This window comes from Melopsittacus undulatus, chromosome 1 (genome assembly GCF_012275295.1).
Source record: "Melopsittacus undulatus isolate bMelUnd1 chromosome 1, bMelUnd1.mat.Z, whole genome shotgun sequence".
Lineage (NCBI taxonomy): Eukaryota > Metazoa > Chordata > Aves > Psittaciformes > Psittaculidae > Melopsittacus > Melopsittacus undulatus.
The window spans coordinates 114,264,606-114,286,555 of NC_047527.1; the positions used below are offsets into that span (position 1 = coordinate 114,264,606).

Below are 21,950 nucleotides of genomic sequence, written 5' to 3' on the forward strand. Positions count from 1 at the left end.
AGCCCAGAGAATGGGAGAGGGAGGATGCACTACCACAGCCTAATGGGTGATATCAGCAGTGCATTTGTCACATTGGAGAGGAGGGCCGCTATTCAGAGGGATAAATAGCTTGAGAGCATCTTCATCAATTTCAACTTCGGTGAACGCACGGTCTTGCACCTGGAATGGAGTAGCCCCCTGCACCAGTTCTGCATGTGAAACAGACTAAGCCCACAGTGCTATGGGCTGGGAGCAGCTTGATTGAAAAGGATCAGGGAGTCCTGTGGTCAGTGGACTGAGCACAAGTTCACCGCACACACTGACAGCAATGAAGGTTAACAGTCAAGTGGACTGTATCTGCAGGAGCGTAGCCCGTAGATTGAGGGAAGTGAATCTTTACCTTTACTCACTACATCACACTGGTGGTACCACCAGTACACTGCACTTCACTCATTACACCACATCTAGAATCCTGGTCCAGTTCCAGGCCTGACAGTATAAGAACAATATAGATAAATGTGACTAAGATCAGCAGAAGGTCATCAGGATGCTTGGTGTCTGGAGCACCAGAGCAGTGAGACAAGGCTTGTTCAGCCTAGAGAAGAGATGGTTTCAGCAGGACCTCATAGTCCATGGATACTCCATACACTGGAGAATGCAACCAGTGCTGCAAGGGACATCTCACGGTGAATGATAATCAGGTATAAAAGGGAGAAACAATACAAGGACACTGTTCCCATATTAAGAGACTATAAACAAAGTTCTCTTCAACGTCTTTGGAAAAATGTTTGTATTTTCTAACTGGAGTAAAACAAAGGCAGGTATTATGATTAGGAAAATTTAAACCAGGAAAGTGGGTGAGGGACAGAAAATCAAAATAAGACAAAGACACACCTTAGGCTTTGCTTTTTAAACTTTTTTACTATTCTTGTTTATTTGGGTTTTCATAAAATGTGATTAATTAATAAAGAAAAACAGTTGCTTTACTGTATGACTTGCAACTGATAAATTTTTAAGATTTTTGCAGACATAAGTAAAATAATGTTTAATTTTTTGAGAATAAACCTTTGAAATTCAAAACATTTAGATGCTTTTCAGAAAGATGTCTATATGTCTATACACATTTGATAGTATTCAAAAAAGAATAATACATTAAGAATACAATAATGACAAAAAGAGTGATAATCCTATGTTCTTTTACATGTACATTCATCATTTAAAGGTGAAAACCTACCATTTTCATCAAGACTTTAATATGGCTTTGCTGTGGTTTAGACCCAGTTGGTAACTCCACCATCCAGCCACTCACTTACCCCTACTCTCCTCCTCCCCAGGTGAGATGGGGAGAAGAATCAGAAGAATGTAGACTCCCTGGGTTGAGATAAGAACAGTTTAATAACTAAAGTACAATATACTACTACTAATAATAATAACTATAAGAGAAATAACATGGCAGAGAGAATATAAAACTAAAAGGGGAAAGGAAAAACAAACAATAAACACAACTGATGCACAATACAATTGCTCAGCACCGATACGCAGACTGACCCAAGCAACTATCTGGGCCTTCTGGGTAACTCCCCACAGTTTATATACTGGGCATGACATACTGTGGTATGGAATACCCCTTTGGCTGTTTTGGGTCAGGTGTCCTGTCTCTGCTTCCTCCTGGCTTCCCATGCCCCTCCTCACTGTCAGAGCATGAGACTGAAAAGTCCTTGATCATGGTAAGCGCTACTTACAACTAAACCATCAGTGTGTTATCAGCGTTATTCTCAGACTAAAGCCAAAATGCAGTGCTGCACCAGCTATTAGGAAGAAAATTAACTCTATCCCAGCCAAAACCAGGACAGGTTTTAAAAATGTGTGTTGAACATAAACATTTACCAAATTAAGATGTGTATGTATTAGCCTACCTATTTCCAGTTAAAATGAAGATACAAAATATTGAAAGTAACAAGTCAAACTGTTGACTGAAGTTAATACAGCTAACACAATGGCAGAAGAGCGTAGGTGTGGGGTCTTCTGGGTTGATGCAGAAGAGTACACTCAGCATCACCAGATGTTCTACCCAGTCTCCAATGATTCATTCTTAGGTAGTATGAAGGGTCCAGATATCTTCAAAGTTACAAAATTCCTGAATGAGAAGACTTTTACAGCCAGCTTCCATTTTCTGTACTTTCACCTACAGAGTGTTTTTTCTTAACTATTCCTTTTACCTTGCTTGTTTCTTCTAAAACTACTACTAAATTTGACAGAGTTGTGTGAGGATCAAGCAGTTTCAGAAGAGGTATGTTTACCTTTCTCTCTTGAAAGACACGGCTCTGAATTGCCATAACTAACATAGAGTCTATGCCCAATGATGAAAGTGCTGTATTCATGGTTAGTTCATCTGGGCTTAAGCTGGTGAGTTCAGTCACCAGTGAGATGATATAGTCTTCAGGTTTGATTGAGGCAGCATCCTGGACCTGAGTATTCTCAGAGGTTTCAGGCTTTTTCTCATATTCTTCTGATAGAAGTGATATGAAGCGATTTTTGAGTGAAATAATCTGAGAAGAAACATGACCTAGTAAACCTTGATAGTTTAATTTGGCTACAACTTGCTGTGGATTATTCATAAGTAAGCTCTTCCTGAGATACTCATGAATTTCATGCACTTGCATAAGTTGTATGCCCTTGGATTCCAGAATGGACTGAAGATGATTTTGTTTGAGCAATATGCCAAGGTTCAAAGCACCCCAATTAATGGATTGGCCAGAAAGCCCACAGTTCCTCCTGTAGAGGCAGAAGATATCCAAGAAAGAGTTTGCAGCTGCATAGTTTGTCTGGGTGGAATTTCCCAGAAATGAAGTTACAGAGGAATAGCACACAAAGTAGTCAAGCTCCTGGCCTCTGGTAGCCCAGTGAAGATTTAGGGTCCCTGCTACTTTTGGACTCAGCACCTTCTGAAAGTCAGCCAACTTCAGAACTTCAAGATGGCCATCATGTAAAACAACAGCACTTTGAAATACACCTTTGATTGGACTCCCCGCAAAGATGTTTGCAATGGACTGGAAAGCTTTCTCAACATCATTGGTCGAAGTAACATCACACTGCAAAAACAGTACTTTGCTCTCTTTATACTGCTCCTGCAAAGCTTTAATCTCTTCTTGCTTCTCATTGCTTGGCATTTTCCTGGAGAATATTGCAATACACCCTCCTCCATTCTTGGCTATGAATTTCACTGTTTCAAAGCCAAGTCCAGTGAGCCCTCCAGCTACTACATAAACAGCATTCTGCTTAAACAGCTTCTGGGATTGATACAGTGGTATATCTGAAAGCATAGTGATGTCCTTCTGTTTTCTCAATACAGCAAGTGGGACAGATTTGCAGGTAAAATATGACATCACAGGGTTTATCCTTTCAAAGTTCTCGGTCTGCTGAAAAACAGAACTTGACAGATGTCTAAACTTTTTCATATCCATGGACTTGAACCATGCATGCAGAGCCTTTTGCAATTCCTTTAGAGATGCTTTCTGGAAAATACTGGCAAGTGTAAGGATATGAAAGCTGATATTTTCATGATCCATTTCACTGGCATTCCGGATACACTCAGACTGTCGATTGCCACACACTACCACCACATCTTCAAGAAAGCACATATGGGCCAGATCCTCCTGAGACAGTCTGTTTACTGGAGGAAGAACAACAAGTGCATTGCATAAGTTTATATAATGGAACTTATCAGGAGTGGGCTTCGCAAGTACTGTTCTCCAACCCATCTCTTCTGCTGCAGCAGAAAGAACATGGCAAAAAACTGATGATGGCTCTGTAGATACAATGCCCAATGTTCTGCCAGATTTCCCCTTGGGTAATCTCTTATTGAAGATTTCCCATGCAATGATGAAGTATGACATACAAGGGACATTCTGGAAGCATGGGAATTTATTTACTTTGAAACAAACTGTTCCTGGAATCTGAACTCTGGATGATGCAGCAGATGGATAACATGAAACCACATGATCTCCCACTTTAACTTTCTTTACATCAACACCTGTTGCTGTGACTGTGCCACTGAAATCCAGAGCTAAAAGTCTGTGTTTGTCTACTACTTGTGAATTCCAGTACAGTGTATTACCAAAATTATGACTAGAAACACTAATGGGAAAATAATCTTCTGAGTGGAGACATATTTTATCCAGTTGAATTTCAACGCTGTGTTTGTCAAGTTGAGTAGCAGTGCTGGTGGATAATTCAGCAGACAAGTCTTTTGTCGTGTATGGATCAGAAGTGTACAAAGTAAATGTATCTGAATTCTGGATAGATCTTACAGGTTGGCAGTAGTCTGCATCTACAAAAGGCGTGTGTCTGATTTCAGCTGTGTAAGTTCTTCCTTGGCTGATGCAAAGTTCTGAATACTCTATAGTTTTTTGTTTGACAAGAACATCTGCTAGCACTGAGATGTCCAGGGAGCTGGCAGAGCTGAGGTCAATCATCTGAAACATGATTTCTGGAACTTCAATGATACAAGTTCTGGTCATGCCATACAATGCAAACCCACAGTTAACATGGTCTACATATCTTTCAGTTGTTCTGTAGGTGATCACTCTGACTAAACAGTGTGACATTTTCTCTCTTAATGCCACAACAACTTGGCGATAGGCTTCACAACACTTTGATAATTGGTCTACCACTTTGCTTGGCAAACGTTCATTTAACTTTTGAATTCCCCACAGGAACAGAATTTCATCATAATTCTCAACCTCTGCTCTCATTTTATTCTGCATGTGGCTTTCCACGAGGTCTTCCCAATCTTCATACATAATGTATCTTGAATCAGGATGCAAATATTTTTGGAGCTTCTCAGCTATCCCAAATTTGTCAGCAAACACTAGGACTCTGGGCATAGCCACCCGATTTCCAGCTATCTGTGAAAGAGATATTTCTTTCCACTTGTTTTCAAACATGAACTCATTATCCCTGGAAGATGCTTGCTTCATGAAAGTGATGGCAACACGCTTTAGTTCAGCCAAAATGGAGCCTTGTTTGTCCATAAAGCACCCACAGACCTCCAGGTAGTTCTCAGTGGATTTGCTTGTTCTCATATATATCATCATTTCTTCCTCCAGAGGTCGGAGCACCACCAGGCTGCCTATTTCTGAAGGAAAGCCTACTCTAGATGATGGGAAAGTCCTTGAAGTCATAACAGTGGTCATCTGCAGAAAACAGTCAAGCAGTACTGGATGGATACAGTAGCTGTACATCTCTATGGCAGTCTCCTTGTTTACCTTTATGCTTGTTATAGCTTCCTTTAGTTCCTGGCAATAGTGCACATCACTGAGCTGCTTGAATATGGAGCCATACTGAAAGCCAGTCTGAGACAGTGCTTCATAAACCTCGTCTCTGCTTATCACCAACCTGCATCTTTGACAGATGTCTTGGAAGGAGATGGTCCTTTCTTCCACCACAGCTTCAGGCCCCTTTGTTACTTGGCCTACAGCATAAATTGCATTAGAGGAAGACAGTATCTCAAAGGCTGTCACTGCTTTTTGTGGACTCAGCTTGATGCTCAAGACTTGGGAGCTCTGTGTGAGAACACATGGTGCAGAAAAGTTGATACTCATCTGACAAGAACTCAGAGGCACTTTAGGCCTTGAGCTGCTCATCACAGAGGCCAAACCAAGCTCTACATAAAAAGCACCAGGGACTAAAGCTACACCATTGTTCTTGTGCTCATATATGTACGATGCTGTGTCCTGGGTCAGCAGGCAGCTAAACTCCATTTTGTCACTGTTTATGCCTTTAATCAAAGGATGACTGTCACTGACATGTCTTCCTGCATCTTGATATAATTTCAGATACGCAATAAGTTTTTTGCGATCAAATTGATACCGTGGAATGTCCACTGGAGCACTTTGATATCCATTATAAAAGTGCTGCCAGTTGGGATTATATCCCAGTTCAAACAGATTTCCTACCAGGGTGAAGAGTGTCTGATACTCTACATCATTTTGCAAAGAAGAGAACACCTTTGTGCTGTTTCCTAGAATTTCTTTTATGTTCCGCTGCAATGCTCGGTGAGGACTTATTTCCACAAACACCACATTTTCCCTATCTCTGGCTGCAGTTTTGATGGCTTGAGTGAAAGCAACAGGCTCACGAATATGCCGGGCCCAGAATTTGCCCTGAGCAAAGTCATTTTCAGAAGCAGCCACCCCAGTCAGTGTTGAAATCACTTCAATTTCCCCCTTCTGTTTTTCTAAAGGCTGTATGTTCTCTTCCAACTCCCCAAGTATCATATCCATGCTAGGGCTGTGGTACGCAGCTGAGACACTTAAAACATGAAGAAAGATGTTTCTCTGTCTGAAGGCTTGAGCTAAATCTCTCTGGACAGCATCCATAAAGTAGGAATTCCCAGACAAGGTGCAGGAAATCGGGCTGTTGAAAGCTGCAATGCACACTTTTCCTGAGTAGTGATGCACATATTCAACAATCTCTTCAACAGGGATGTTTCCAACCACCAGCATTCTGCCACTCTCAGTCTTTGACTGCAGCCTGCTCCGGTGATAAATCACTTTGACTGCATCTGCCAGGGAAAGGCACCCAGCAAAATGTGCAGCAGCAACTTCCCCTACTGAGTGGCCAACAACAGCAACTGGCTTAATACCCCAGTATTTCAGAAGGGCACCTAGGGCAACCTGCAGGGTAAAAAGCATGACCTGGAAAAGCTCTGGATTAGACAAATCCTTTGGGCTTTCACCTCTTGCTGGCAGGAAGCTGATGGGAGCATGTTTCTGAAAAAGCGCTTCAGTTTCCTTACACTTGTCTCTGAACACAGGCTCAGAGCTCAGCAATACCTCACTGAACTCCTTCATTGTTACACCATTGCCACAGAACACAAACACCAGCTGTGGTTCCACCTTTGACATGGCAACTTCAGTGCTTGCTGCCAGCATAACCTGCTGCTGCAAGTGTTGGAGAGAATTTGTGACAACTGCTTTTCGGTACCTGTGGTTAGCATGGCTTCTTCTGCAGGCAGATGTATAGGCCAGGCTTGGGAGGGTTATGGAATTCCTTGTGCTCAGCTGGTCAGCTGTATCAGCCATTGTCATCTGAAGGGACTTACTTGATGCTGCTGACAGCAGAACTAATTCAAGAGGCCTCTTATAGGCAGGAAGAGGCTCTGGCTGCTTTGCCTGCCTGACTACAACATGAGCATTGGTTCCTCCAAATCCAAAGCAGTTGATGGCAGCTACTCTTCCATACTCACCAGATTCTTCCCAGGGCTCCACAGTTGTGGGAATTTCTAGGTTTAATTTCTCTGTATCGATGCTGCTCATCTCCTTCGAGTAATGCAAGGATGGAACAAACTTTCCATGATGCATCATCAGAAGCACTTTGATTAATGCTGCTGCTCCTGCAGCTGATTCAGTGTGCCCAATATTTCCTTTCACTGAACCGATTTTCAGAATGGAAACTTCTGAAGACCTCTTTTTACTAATGACATTACCTAGGCTTTCAGCTTCAGTAGGATCTCCAGCAGCAGTTCCTGTACCATGTGCTTCAATGTACTGCACAACCGAGGGATCAACATGGGTTTCATAAATTCTGCGCAGTAAATTCTCTTGCTGTATTTGAGATGGTCTTGTGATTGGTGTCGCAAACTTACCATTCTGATTAATTGCACTGATGTTTATAACACCCCAGATTTTGCTGTGGTCTTCCTTTGCCTGTTTCATTAAAAAGGAAAATGACCTTTAATAATGTTGTGCTTTCTCTGTGTAGGAGAAAACAAAACAACAAAACCAAGAACAGACAAAGCATGATACTAACTTCTAAACATGTGATCCATTTCCCATAGTAGAGGAAGTACATAAATGCTTAATGCTTAATAAAGGTTTCATTAATCTTGAGCTTGAATTATAAAATCTTTTCTGGAAAAGTAATTTTAAGAGCAGGTGAGCAACTACTCTTATGTTACACTACTTCACAAGCGGTCTTACCTTTTTCAGTGGTTTGAGGAAAAGAACACCACAGCCTTCTCCCCTTCCATACCCATCTGCCTGTTTGGAGAAAGGTTTGCTTAGTCCATCCGGAGAGATCATTTTTGCTTTACTCAGAGATACAAAGGTGCGGGGATCTATTATGCAGTTCACTGCACCACAGATTGCTGCCTCACAATCTCCTGGAGTAAAACAGAAACATACTCATGTTGAGATGTCCAGAATAAGAGACAGAAATAGTAGCAATCCTAATTTCGTTGTCTAGCATCTCTTCAGTTCCATTACCTGATTTAATTGTTTGCAAGGCATAGTGAAGAGCAAAAAGAAAAGATGAACATGCAGTGTCAATAGTCAGTGATGGTCCAGTCAGATTAAATGTGAATGACACCCTGTTAGCAATAATACTCATTGCTGATCCAGTACCATCATAATGATTCATTTCAATCACTATTCTGCTTGTTATGACTTCATAGTCTCGATTCATAACACCTGTAAAAATATCAAATACATGGCATATTAACCTAAGCGAGGAAAAGGGATGTACACTTCTAAAACTGACAGTGTGGTTTGGGTTGTTTTATTTTAATAGTAAACTACATGGCATCAGTAGTGCTTCTATGGTGAAACTTTGCTTCAACACAAGTCACAGGCAAAACTTCCAGCAATTTTCCGTCTTACATAAACATACCTAACACATGAAATTGCTACCTGCACAGTAAATGACAAGCCTTTCCTGATGGCTTGGCTCATTGTATGATGCCACTAAGCTTTTTATAGCTTGTATCTCAATTTGAGAGTGGTTGTTTTGATTTAGCTATGGGAATTAAGAAGCTACAATGAGGAAAGTTGGAATATAAATATACAAGACATTAGTTTCAGTTCCTCACATGTAGCAAGTTAAAGGTCACAGAATAAGCTACATTTAACAATTTTGTCTTTGGTTTGCTCAATGTGATCCAGTAAATAAGATAGAAATAGAAAAGAACAAGGTCTGTGAGAGAAGCTGTGTCCTCTTTCTGTGAATATATATGCTTGAAATACGGTGGATCCTCAAGACCATGGGCATGTGTAGAAAATGCAACATCTTTATTCAGAGAGCAAGGAATAGTCTTGTGTGTGAAAGAAGAGGATATCTCAGACTGAAAGGTAAAGTTACATCATTATAGTTACGTCAGCCTAACTTTCCCAGAAAAGAGACGCAGATTACACCAGGAAACACGTGCTGTTATTCTAGCTCCTTGACCAAATAGCATAGCATAGTACAGCACAGCATAGAATAGTTCAGTGGAAAGTTACCTGCAATGATCATGTAGTCCAACTGCCTGACCAATTTGCATCTCACCAAAAGTTAAAGCATATTATTAAGAGCATTGCTCAAATGTCTTTTAAACACTAACAGGCTTGGGTCATCAATCTCTCTAGGGAGCTTTTTTCACTGTTTGACCACTCTGTAAATAAATGATTCCTAATGTCAAATCCAAACCTCTCCTGACACAGCTTTTTATCACTCTCATGCTTCCTGTTACAGGGAGAAGAGAGCAGCATCTCCCTTTCCACTTCCTCCTCTCAGGAAGCTGTGGAGAGCAGAGTTCACTCCTCAATCTCCTGTTCTCCCAACTAGACAGACCCAGGGGCCTTAGCCACTCCTCACAGCACACACCTTTCAGCCATTTCACCAGCTTTGTTGCTCTCTTGTGCGCTCCTCATGGTGCCCAGAACTGAACACAATACTCAAGCTGAAGCTGCACCAATGCTAAATACAGTGGGATAATCACCTCTTTTGACCAGCTGGTTATACTGTATTGAATTAATGTGCCAGATCTCTTTCTGAAAAGCACTCCTTTCTCCAGCCTTTTTTCAGCCACTCTCCCAATTTATACTTCTGTCCAGTGCTATGCTGTCCCAAGTGCAGAATCTGGCTTTTTTTTTTCTTGTTAAATTTCATGCCTTTGAGGATTCCACAATGCTCTACTATATCTAGATCCCTCTGCAAGGCCTCTTGTCCCCTAAGAGAGTCAACACTATCGTCCAATTTAGTATCACTGCAAACTTACAAATGGTGCATTCAACTCCTGCATCCAGACATTGCTAAACATAGTGAACAGAATTGGCCCTAGAATTGAGCAATGAGGAACCCTGCTGGTGACTGGCTACAGCCAGATGCAGCCACACTCACCATAACCCTTTCAGACCTGCCCTTCACCCCATTCTTCACTGAGTACACAGCCTACCTGGTCATCTACCAGTTGGACTTGTCCAGAAGAATGCTGTGAGGGACAGTATCAAAAGCCGTACTAAAATCCAGGAAAACTACACCTTCCACTTTCCCTTCAACCACTAGGTAGGTGTCCTTACATTAGAAGGATATCAGATTAAACAAAACTTTTCCTGTTGACTGTGTCTGATGACTGCATTGTCCTTTAAATGTCTTTCAACAACACCCGTTATATTCTCCATAACTTTTCCAGGTACTGAGGTAAGCAGTTGGACATATGCACCTTAGTAGCACACTAATATTTACATGAGGATTTCTGGTGATTTAAGAGGATCTTAACCCCCACAACACTTTAACAATGGAAAAAAGTTTGGGCCTGTCATGAGAGTATCATTCCTGGAAAGGGTTGGGTGGGGAAGGCAGTTTAGCTGCTTCCTGCTTCAACCTCAGGGTATGAAGATGCTAAGAGAGGCATCTAAAATAGATACATGAATTATAATGAACTTCTAGAGTAGCCTAGTAATTCCTATGACAAGTAATCAGCAGTGTCATAGCACAATAGCCTTAGATCTCCAGTGCTAGATGTGTATGTAAAGTTTATGAAGGATCTCTGTGAGGTTCAAACATACTTCATTCAGTGTTAAATTTTCATCTTACCAACAAAAACACCTGTGTTGGTGCCACTGATAGCTTCTACAGGGACTCCTGCATCCTCCAGGGCTTTGAATGTGCATTCAATCAGCAACTTCTGTTGCGGATCCATGCGTTCAGCTTCCATATTATTAATCCCAAACAGGTGGTTGTCAAATGAATTAAATCTAAAATACACAGTCCATAAAATGATACACTATCTATACAGTATGCATCTACTTTTAGACATAAAGTATACATTTTTTGCAATTTCATCAAAAGCAAAGCAGTAACTGGTGTAATAGTACTATAGACAGTGTGAATCATTTGAAAGGCTGGAGCCCAACTCAGATGCAGTATAAATACCCACTCATGCATAATACCTGTGTACTTTTATAGACCAAAAAATGCAGACAGGCATGCACATGGCAGGTACATCTCAACATATAACTAGTATCTACATACATGCTGGATTATGTGATTTTTTTACTATGTAATCAAAACCATGTACATATGTGCTTAACATGGCCTGCAACTAAATTTGCTCATTGAATTTCCACACCAAAAATCCTACAGTTTGACAACTGAATGTTCATCATGTTAGATAAAAGAAAGACAGTTCCTAGGTCCCATTTATAAGCTTTCCTTGTGCCTTGTACACTCTGAAAGGCTGAGCATATCAGTCTAAGAACAAAAAAAAGTCAGTGGCACAGCAGAATAACAGACTCACTCCTTGAGAAGGGCAGCTCGTGTTGTACATATTTTTCCTGGCTTGTTTTCATCCGGATCATACCATTCTTTGACAATGAATCTCTCAGGGGGAATTTCTTCTGTGCAGTTTCTGCCTTCCTCTAGGACTTTCCAGAAATTGTCAATTCCATCACCTGTTGCAGAAAGGCTTTTAAGCAGGTTTAAGTCTGTGCTCTCCCTCCCCATGCAGACTCAGAAAACGCACACTCAGTTACGAGAAACTCCCACATATAAATCTAGGGTGCTCAAGTATAATCACCAGAGAAACAAATGATCATTCTTCGGTGAGAGGAAAATGGAAAGGCATGACTGATCCCTTCACTGCTTGCGTAAAAGCAAAGGAACTTCACAAAATCCTTAATCTTCTGCTGTCACCATTTCCATATCATGCCGGTGTATCTACTACATGCGTGCATCACGTCCTTAATGACCACATGGATATGATGGGGTCTTTCTGTACCTGTACAGCACCACTCCTCAAGCAGCTCCACTGACAGCAAAAGGTCACCTCTGCCTCTTTGAAGACAGACTGAGTTTACAAACACAAGGAAACTGCAAGAGACATTACCCTTTGTCTCTAACACTAGAAGGGAATCTAAATCAAACATAAAAGTAGGTGTGTATTCAGTGCTGATGGAGCCAAAATACTTGACTACTAGATTGTGAGGGACCTTGTCCTTACTGGTTGAGATAGATAGCTCCAGGTTTAGGCACTCAGCCCTGAAAACAGCTAACATGGCATCCACACAGTGAAACACATTTCTCCTTCTCCCAGATACCACTTCTCCAGCATACGTAGTGGCCTCACCCACACTCACTCTGCAAACAGTCCCCTGGTTTTAGGCAAGCAGTGAAGAGATCAGTCCCTGTGCTACCTAACCTGTGGCATGCCCAAGCACTGACCAGGAGAGCACTAACTGGTGTGGACCAGCACTAGGCTGGAGACTCTGCTAGCAGTCAGTAACAGTGATTGCAGGACAGAATTCCCATCTAAGCCCTCCCACAGTTAGTCCTTCATCATAGGCACAGCCTCAGACACAGGGTGGTTTAACAGCTCCCATCACTCAGTGGTTCTTTTGAGGCAAGCTCAGAAAAGCAGTTTTGAGCATGCACAGCACAGGATGAAGGCACGTGTTCACCTACAGCACAGTAAGATAATTAAGAACAATGGTTGTGAAAAGAGTCCTTTTACTGGTATGGCTGGACCAACAAGTGGCTTGCACTAAGTTAGTAGTTAATGCTCAGGCAAGACACTGCTTCTACATATTTACTAGCACTTTAGTAGACTCAGAGCATTCACATTTGCTCACAGCTAGCTATAGGACACATAGTTATCATTGTACCACATATACCTACTGAATCTTGGACAAAGTGAAGTCAGGAACTGAAATGTGGTGAGGACAAGAAAGTAAACAAGGAAAGGCAGAGATTAGCGTGGTCACCTGTCATGGTTTAAACGATTCACACAGCTTGGGCACTCACTCCCCCCCTTGCTCAAATAATCTCACTAAATCAACTGCCACTCTTACAAGGCCTAATCTAAACAAAGATTGCAAATACAAGACTACTGTAACAGTCTTTTATTATGGTAGGCAATACCAGTTTTCTTTACTGAAGTCAGCTTTCTATCTGGTACAAAAGGCAGCATTTAGGTATGTATTTATAAGAGGCAGAATTTGACCAGACACAGAGTTAATTTATCTAGCTCTTCTGGGACTTTTCAAAGTTTACACTGTAATAAAGGAGGAAGCTTTCATTTAGGAAGACACAACCTATTTATATTACAGGCAGACCTGGTGATACTGACAGGCCCTCAATCTGTCCTGTCCCTATGGTTGCATGTCCCTGCAACAATGCACAATCATCTAGCCAGTGCAGATGAAAAGTTCAAATCAGAATCATAGAATCATAGCATCCCAGACCCATCCAGTTTATTTGTATGAGTTACATATGTGCATCTCAGTGCCCTGACCATCTACAGCACTACAGGCCTGTCTGTCAGTGGACAAATTTGAACCAGTTAGTTTCTGCCACCTTGGGACCTTATAAAAAAATCAAGCAAATAGCAAAGCAACAAATTCTACAGAAGGGAGGAATGTGTTGCTTTTTTCCATTTCAACGTTAATAAATGACTGTGCTTTTCAATATTCATTCAGCAGCCTGCTTTGCTTTCAGCAAAACTCACCTCCAGGAAAGTTGCATCCTATTCCCACAATTGCAATTTCATCTGCAGTCTCGATCTCCATCTTCTGGGCTGCACAACAGAGGTATCAGTGTCAGACTTATAAATGTCAGCTCAAACAGTTATGCATTTGTTGTTAAATAAATACTAGGTTAAAAGGTGAGCTTCCCACACATGCACATACTTAGAATCATAGAATAGTTAGGGTAGGAAAGGACCTTAAGATTGATTAATGTGGAATGACGTATTATTCGTTGTGATGAGAAATGACACTCCGCACAGGTAACCAGAGCTATGCTTTATTTTATTTCTCTCTACTTTCAGAGGTAAATCCCTCGCTAATTCCCAGGACTCCAGTTCACAGCCATTTGCTTTTACTGTTTATCCTCTATTATTCCTGCCACCTGCTGAGCTGCTCTTGAGCCTCTCCCTACATCAGTCCCACTTCACTTCTTGTTTACAGAACTGAATTGTGCATTGACCAAGGCACGTATCCAGCTCTATCATCTCTATCTTATTCACAAAGTAGATGCTCCAAACAGACTCTGCAAATTACCAGTTAAAATCAGACCACATAAACAGGCAACAGACAACCATATAGCTGAAGGAACAAAAGGTGGGTCTTCCATACACTGGAAAAGTGTCTGGAAAGGAAAACCTTATTCAGAGCTCTGCTTTACTGGATCCTAAGGCTGCCTAGCTTTTGCCTAAGTCAGCTTCGTCTGTAGTCAGAGGTTAACCCATATAAATCACACTTAAAGCCACCAACAGCTACAAGATCTCTCTCTTCCTAACAGTGTGCAGTAGCCACACACAGCCTTTCAGTTCATTTGCAGCTTCACAGGGAAAGTTGGGGTTTTTTTTTTGAGAAGCAACTCAAAATAAAATGTGATTTTTTTCCCCAACAAATTAGATGGCAAATAAAAAAAAATAAAAATTGTTTGGGATCAAATTAAATACTTCAGTATAGAATTTAAAGCTGATGGGTTGTTTCTTTTTTTCTTTAATTCTGGGAAGGGAACTTGTGAGATAAAAATCAGTTCAATCCAATTAATTAGAACTTACTAGGATGCCCACCTCAGAACTCCTCAGTCTTCCTGAACTTGCTTCAAACTACAAAGAGGATTTGATTCATGTTGAAAGGGATTTTTGGATAATTTTGGCAGTGGTGATAGATTCTCAGCTCCTTGATACTGTGGTAGGTATTATAATAGGCCCTTCTCAGTTACTGATTGACAGCAATGAAGCAGAGATGAGGGTATTATGCAGCCCCATACATCATTCATAGTCACTGTTTCTTGGAGGTTTGCTTTGAAATGTGAAATTAAAAATGACTGCTCAGATTCATACTTTGAAAAATTTACTTCTTGTTTCCATTAGACAGAGAAACTTAAAAGGCCACCTGGCAAAAATTAGGAGACCGGAATCTGACTTTCTATGAGTCAATTCTATTTTACCATAATGCAAATTCTAAAATGCTAAAAAAGTTGTTTTATTTTTAGTTCTTTCAAGGTTGGCTGTGATTTTTATGTTTTTCTCTATCTCATATTTTAATTTCATTGCAAACCTAAAGCTGTGAAACCCAACATAAATATTCTTGTCACAAAGGTACTTCTAAGCATTGCTCCTAAGTTAGCATTTAAATAGCATATAAAAGAAAAATAAGGATCTTCCAATTATAACATAAAATATATCTTTGGCATCTATTGAGTTATCCAGTGAGCTATGTAACTCTTACCTTATACCATTCCAGTATGGGGTACTAATAAGATGAGTCTGTGGAAGCTACTTATATAGGATTCTGTGAGGATTCTTTTTCAAATACGCATGCTGAAACATGGTAAAAATGTTAACGCCTTTCCAAGCAAAAGAGCAAACGAGTCATGTGATTAATCAGTGTCCCCGACTAAAGTTCGAAACCGCTTCCCTGAAGTAGTAAATTCTTGATGATCTCAGGATAAGAGTTCTGTCTTATCTAACTTACAGTTAGCAAAACAATAAATTGCCACTATCATGCCATGAAATAGTCCATAAAAATCTTACGCTCTTAAGAATATGATTTAAAATAAAGTCTTTAAAATAATAACTCAGTTTGGTTTGCTTTTAATATCAACAAATCTGAACTAGTGTTTAAAGCCTCATCTCTTTTTTGGCAGCACCATTTGTGAAAACTAAGCACAAACTCTCTATAAACTCAAAACCTGAGTTTCATGTTTGATTCTGCAGCTGCATTCTTTTACTTTTAGCAGGAACACAGAAATATGCAAGCACACACAAAAAGCCTTGACAAAAGACAAATAGCCCCAAAACATTTCTGAGTCCACCAGGACACGGGAAGCAATACTGAGCTTTCTTTCTAAAAACTGCCATCTTCTTAAAAGCAAACAGCAGAAGTAACCTCTGAACATTACTCTGCTAGATGCCTTTTTAACTCCTTCAACCAGCCAAACTCATTTTTCCCTTAACTTTGTAATGGAAACACAGCATTGGATCAGCCAGGAGAGTTTATATATAGTTAATGTTTTCCCTGGTCGTGGGACTCAACTCTTTCCAAGAGACAGCAAAAAACCACTGTGCCAAGAAGGAACAATTTAGACTATCACTGCTGCATAACCTGCTCTGAAAAGTTCACATTCTGCTCTCCATTTTGAAACTGTAAATCTCAGTCACTCACTTTTCTGAATTCTCACGTTGTTAGGAGTTATTTAATGATTTCTTTAACTGAATTAACCAGCTTTTCTGATGTAGTTACTAGGCTGATGAACAAGATGGCTAGTCTGAAGCTGATGTGCAAATCTCCATATTTTACAGATGTCTAAAAGGTACCCTTGCCAGTGATACATTAACACCCCCTAGCAGAGCAGAATGGGGACTCATCAGGTGAGCTTAGAATATGCTGTGGAACTTACATTGCATTTTCACAAGTACCATCTAAAAGTAACAAATGCTAATCCATATTTTAAGGTACTGGTTAGGTGGTGGAAAGAATATTGAAATTAATCCTGCACAGCTGTGGACATTAATTTCAATGCAAGTTAAACTAATCTGAACATTAGTGACCCAAACGCGATATGAACAACATGAACACAAATGCAGTACTAAGAAAGTGCCTTTAATATCATTGGTTCAAAACATAAAAATGGTTTATAGCTATGAGTGTATTGTCTGAGTGTTGATTACTTGCACTAGCCTCATCACAGCTGGAGTATATTCACTAACCCAAAGTAAAGCAACGATTGCTCAGTCCTTCTGAGAAATGCCAGTGACAGAAATATGAACTAAGCATGGAAGCCATATAACAGTAACAGGTTGAGTCTACTATTATTGACAGAAGTGGCCAATTTATAGCTCAATTATAAGAAGTTGGCTTGTCATCAAGTTTTTTACACAATTCATCTCAATCTAGAAGTTAAAGGTTAAAAACGGAAACAAAACCTTGTGGCCAAGAGGGCCAATAGTAGCCTGAGGTGTATTGAGAGGAGTGTGGCCAACAGCATGAGGGAGGTGATCCTCCCCTGTACTGGACCCTGGTGAGCCCACATCTGGAGTGCTGTGTCCAGTGCTGGGCTCCTCAGTATAAGAAAGACAAGCAGCTACCCGAGACGGTCCAGTGGAAGGCCACAGAGATGACCAGGGGTCTGGAGTATCTCTCTCATGAGAAGAGATTGCCAGACCTGGGCCTGTTTAGTCTGGAGAAGAGACAACTGAGAGGGGATCTCATTACTGCCTATCAGTATCTCAAAGGCAGGTGCCAGGAGGATGGTGCCAGACTTTGCAGCGGTGCCCAGCAACAGGATGAGGAGCAATGGCTATAAAATAAAACACAAGAAGTTTCACCTCAACATGAGGAAAAGCTTCTTGATGTTGAGAGTGGCAGAGGTGCCCAGGATAGGTTGCAGTGTCTTCTTCCCTGGAAACATTCAAAACCTGCCTGGAAGTGTTCCTGTGAAACCTGCTTTAGGTGGCCCTGCCTTGTCATGGGGATTGGACTGGATGATCTGCAGAGGTCCCTTCCAACCCTAATGAGTCTGTGATTCTGTGATATGGCAGGCACTACATTTGCTTAGTTGTCCATGTCATTACAGTACCCACCTCTGAACCAAACTTTTGGGCTATTCTATCAAAATCTATGTCTGTGTGTTTCAACAGGTTTTCAAACAATTACATCTTGCCAAGATTCATGTATAGGGAAATAGCTATTCATTTGCCGAGTCTTCATTATTTCAGTCAAGCTTTTCCTGTCTTCTGGTGGGAAAACATGCATAGAATCATAGAATCATAGAATAGTTAGGGTTGGAAAGGACCTTAAGATCATTTAGTTCCAACCCCCCTGCAATGGGCAGGGACGCCTCACCCTAAACCATGTTGCCCAAGGCCCTGTCCATCCTGGCCTTGAACACTGCCAGGGATGGAGCATTCACAGCTTCCTTGGGTAGTTTATTTATGAAGATATTAAACAGCATTGGGCCCATCATTGGTCCCTGGAGGACCCCACCTGTGAAAGGTTGCCAGGAGCTATTTGCCACATCCTCTGCTTGTGGCCAGTCAGCCAGTTCCCACCCACCACACAGACCACTTGTCTATACCATAATGCATCAGTTTCTCTAGGAGGAGACTGCATCTTAGCCTTCTTCCAGCGTTCTGGAATGTCCATCAATCTCCGTGACTTATCAAAGATTGTGGAGAGCAGCCTCACAGAGACATCAGCCAGATCTTCTAACAACCTCAGGTGGAGAGCGTCAGGGCCCATCTATCTGTGAGGCTCAAGCACCTACAATAGTTCACAGACCAGCTCTTCCTTCATTGGTGCTAGGTCTGTGTTTGCATCAACCTGGATTTTTGTTCCCAAGGCCAACAGTGCTGGTAAAGACAGAGGTGAAGAAAGTGTTGAGAATTTCCATCTTTTCAGCATTGTTGGTTTTGAGGCCAGTAGCAGATGAGTATTATAAGATCCTCCTTAGAGGCAACTCCTCTGATCTTGACCCAGAGGCATTTGATAGGGTTTTCGCAACAGTCATAGTTGACTTCTATACATTCAAAGTTCTCCTTAACACAGAGCACAACTCCTACTCCTCTTCTTCTCTGCCTATCTTTAAGAAGGAGCCTACAGCCATCCGTCACAATCCTCCAGTCATGGGAGTTGTCCCACTGTATTTCAGTTATTCCTAGGATACCATAACTTTCTTATTTGGCACAGAGCTCCAGTTCCTGCTGATTGCCCCCCATTCTGTGTGCAATATATATACTTGAAGTGCCTGGTCTCCGGGTTCTCATTTTGGGACACAGATAAGGAACATTTGTAGCAGCTTTGGCTTACTCCCCCGTTGGTTGCAATGGTCTGAGCATTGCCATTTTGGACCCTACCCTCAGAGTCCTCTAATTTAAAGCCTGCCTCACCAAGTTGGCCAGCCTGATGCCAAGGACTCCCTTGCCTATTCTAGACAGGTGGATCCCACCCTTCCCTAACAGGCTATAGTCATCGAAGAGTGTCCCATTGTCATAAAAGCCAAAACCCTCAAGACCCCAAAGACAGAAGTTGATTTGCATTATACATCTATTTCCGACTGTGTCTTTTTTTCTAACAGGTGAAATGGAAGATGTCTTGAGCACCAATATTTTCCATTTGCACCCCCAGGGCCTTGTAGTCTTCCTTGATTCTGCCCAGGTTCCAGCTTGCAGTGTCATTTGTACCGACACAACAGAGTAGTGCTGGATAGTTGTATGTGCTCTTGCCAAGTTGTGGCACCCTTTCAGCAACATCTTAGACCTTAGCTCCCAGAAGGCAGCATACCTCCCATGATTCCCTGCTTGGCTGGCAGATGGGTGCTTCAGTGCCCCTTAACAGAGTCACCCACTATAAGCAGTCATAGTTTCCTACTGACATATCCAATGCCAGACAATGATTGAATAATTACAAGATCCATATATAGAAGAGAAACAGTACAGATTTCAGTATCACAAGGTACAGCATACAGCAACAGCACCTAGTCATGCTTGGAAATATTTGACCCCATCCAGAATCTGGTCCAAGGGCATTTCCTACTTTCCAGTGGAAGACAGGAGTCATATCCACTGCTGGTACAGTTTCTCCTTGCAGATGTTGCTCATGGGTGTCTACAGCTGTTAAAGCTTCATGTCTGGTTCTAATGCTGCAGTGTGGTGACTGAAGCAGGTACTGCTGTTGTGGATCACCTGTGACCAAGGTGCTTCATTTTCTGTGGTGTCTACCACAGAAACATGGTTCTGAAACCACTTATCTGTCTCTGTCTCAAACCCTGTATTACTGCACACCCTTTTAACTGTTTCCTGCAACTTGGCCACCTGATGTAACAGATTGCCAACCTGTAAACACCTTGTGCAAGTACTTATCTTTTCTACAGGAGAAAAGTGAGTGGACACTCACTGCAACCTACCATCTGTACACAAGTCTCTTTCCTTACCAGTGCTACCTAAGTGGAAGCACCAGGCATCTCAAGGGCTTTCTCTGCAGAAACACTGGTCTTAACTTCAAGGAGAGTGCCCACCATTATGGCAGAGACTTGGAGCACTTCCTGGGGCTGTGGGCCTATAGGCAGGGTGTACAGCCCTTACCACATGCCCTTCTGCATGAATGGTTGCATAAACTGTGGCAGCCTCTCGATCCCTGTTTTCACACCCTGGTTACCACACTCCCGGCCACTCACACTCCCTAGGGCCATTTCGATTTCCCACAGTTTTTGCTGGCGACACCCAAGCCACATCATCTTCTCTCTCAAGAGTTCCTAGTCCTCTTCCTCAGGTTCCCCTGGCTCCAGGAACCCCCTCTATGCCTGGATCCAGTGTCCAGCCACAGGAGTTACCACTGCTGCCTCTGTGTGCTTCACCAACTTTATTTAATATTCAAAAGCAGATAATTTATGCTTTTCCCCAGCATTAAGTTATAGAAAAAAATATTATTTTTAATGCAAAAATAAATTGTGTAAATTTAAATCTAGCCTGTAACCAGAACAGTAATGAATACAACAGAAGCTCTCTATTTGACTGTTAACACGCTGTAGCCTGAGGCTTCAACTGATGGCTCAACCAACTCAAAACTGTTCTTTAAGAGAAGCTTCTTTTCTTCCTGGTTCCTATAGACATGGTAACAGACCTCAGCTCAAAACCATGCATCAGTCTTTGCAGACGGGCACACTGTCACAAGATTACAGACAGCAAACAAGCTTTCACAGGAATTGCATCTTCTGGCAATTAGTAAGGGTGTTATGCAAATAGTGAGACAGCCAGGTAGTTCTGTTTAAATATATATATATATGTATTACTGAAGGGAGTTTCCAACTGGCCAAATATACAGGCTGCTTTGCCAGTCTTGTAGGCAGCAATGTCGTATTTCACTTTTTTAAGAAACTTCACATACGTGTCTATGTAGACAAACACTGCACTGTAGAGATATCGCTGCGATGCAACTAAGAAGTGGGCAGACTAAGAGACAGAGTTTATTAATAATGAGAGTTCTGAAAATGTATTATGTCTTACTGCCTCGCAGCAAAGTAAACCAAGATCCATCCCAGACTTATGCAGCTCAGGTTACACTTCCAGGATTTATTTCTAGTTCTTAACAGCTCTTTCTCCCAAGACAAGGAACAAACAGGCAAACAACAGCCCAGAAGAAATACTTGATGACTCTTCGGCTCACCTGTGGGCTTGCCTCCCTGATTTCATGCTTCCCTGCAAGCATGACTGAATGGCATGTCAACAAAAGATGTGAGAAATACAAATTTTCATAGAATCACAGAATGGTTCAGGTTAGAAGGGACTTCTGAAGACCATCTGATTTAATGGCCCTACTCAAGTGAAAAGTTGAAAAGAAAAGTTGACGTGAGGCTCAAAAACATGTTAGTAAATGAGAGCAGAACAAATTTGACTTACCTAAAAAAGTCATCCAATGGTATAGATACCTACATGCAATGACCCTTATATTTTCTATAGTCCATGCTGAAACACCAACAAAGATTATTTTTGTTTTCTAAAGCATGTGTTCATTTACTATTGTCCACAGGAAAACAACACAAATTGGATCCAAATAAAGATTTCAAGAGCTACCTCAAGATTTCAGTGAATGTTAAGCACTTAGTAGACAAATTTCATTTCAAATAAATAAATTTGCTCACATACCTGTCACTAATCCAGGAGGTGAATTGACAAGATTCCTCTGTCTTCAATTTATATGTTCCCT

The 21,950-nt window shown here is 41.4% G+C and overlaps 1 protein-coding gene across 2 annotated transcripts; it reads right to left on the reverse strand.

Annotated features, from left to right (window-relative positions):
• Positions 1-1,009: 1,009 nt before the first annotated feature.
• LOC101880715 (highly reducing polyketide synthase alnA-like) lies at positions 1,010-21,671 on the reverse strand. Of its 2 annotated transcripts, none has more exons than XM_031052551.2 (7): positions 21,644-21,671; positions 13,742-13,810; positions 11,537-11,690; positions 10,834-10,994; positions 8,247-8,450; positions 7,962-8,143; positions 1,010-7,688 (listed from the first exon to the last, which is right to left on the reverse strand). In XM_031052551.2, the coding sequence occupies exons 1-7, from the start codon at positions 21,654-21,656 to the stop codon at positions 2,133-2,135; spliced, it is 6,339 nt and encodes a 2,112-aa protein (XP_030908411.2). In that variant the 5' UTR covers positions 21,657-21,671; the 3' UTR covers positions 1,010-2,132. The 2 variants fall into 2 exon arrangements, with proteins under 2 accessions (XP_030908411.2, XP_005153144.2); XM_005153087.3 differs by lacking the exon at positions 21,644-21,671 and adding an exon at positions 15,477-15,492.
• Between the last annotated feature and the right edge of the window lie 279 nt (positions 21,672-21,950).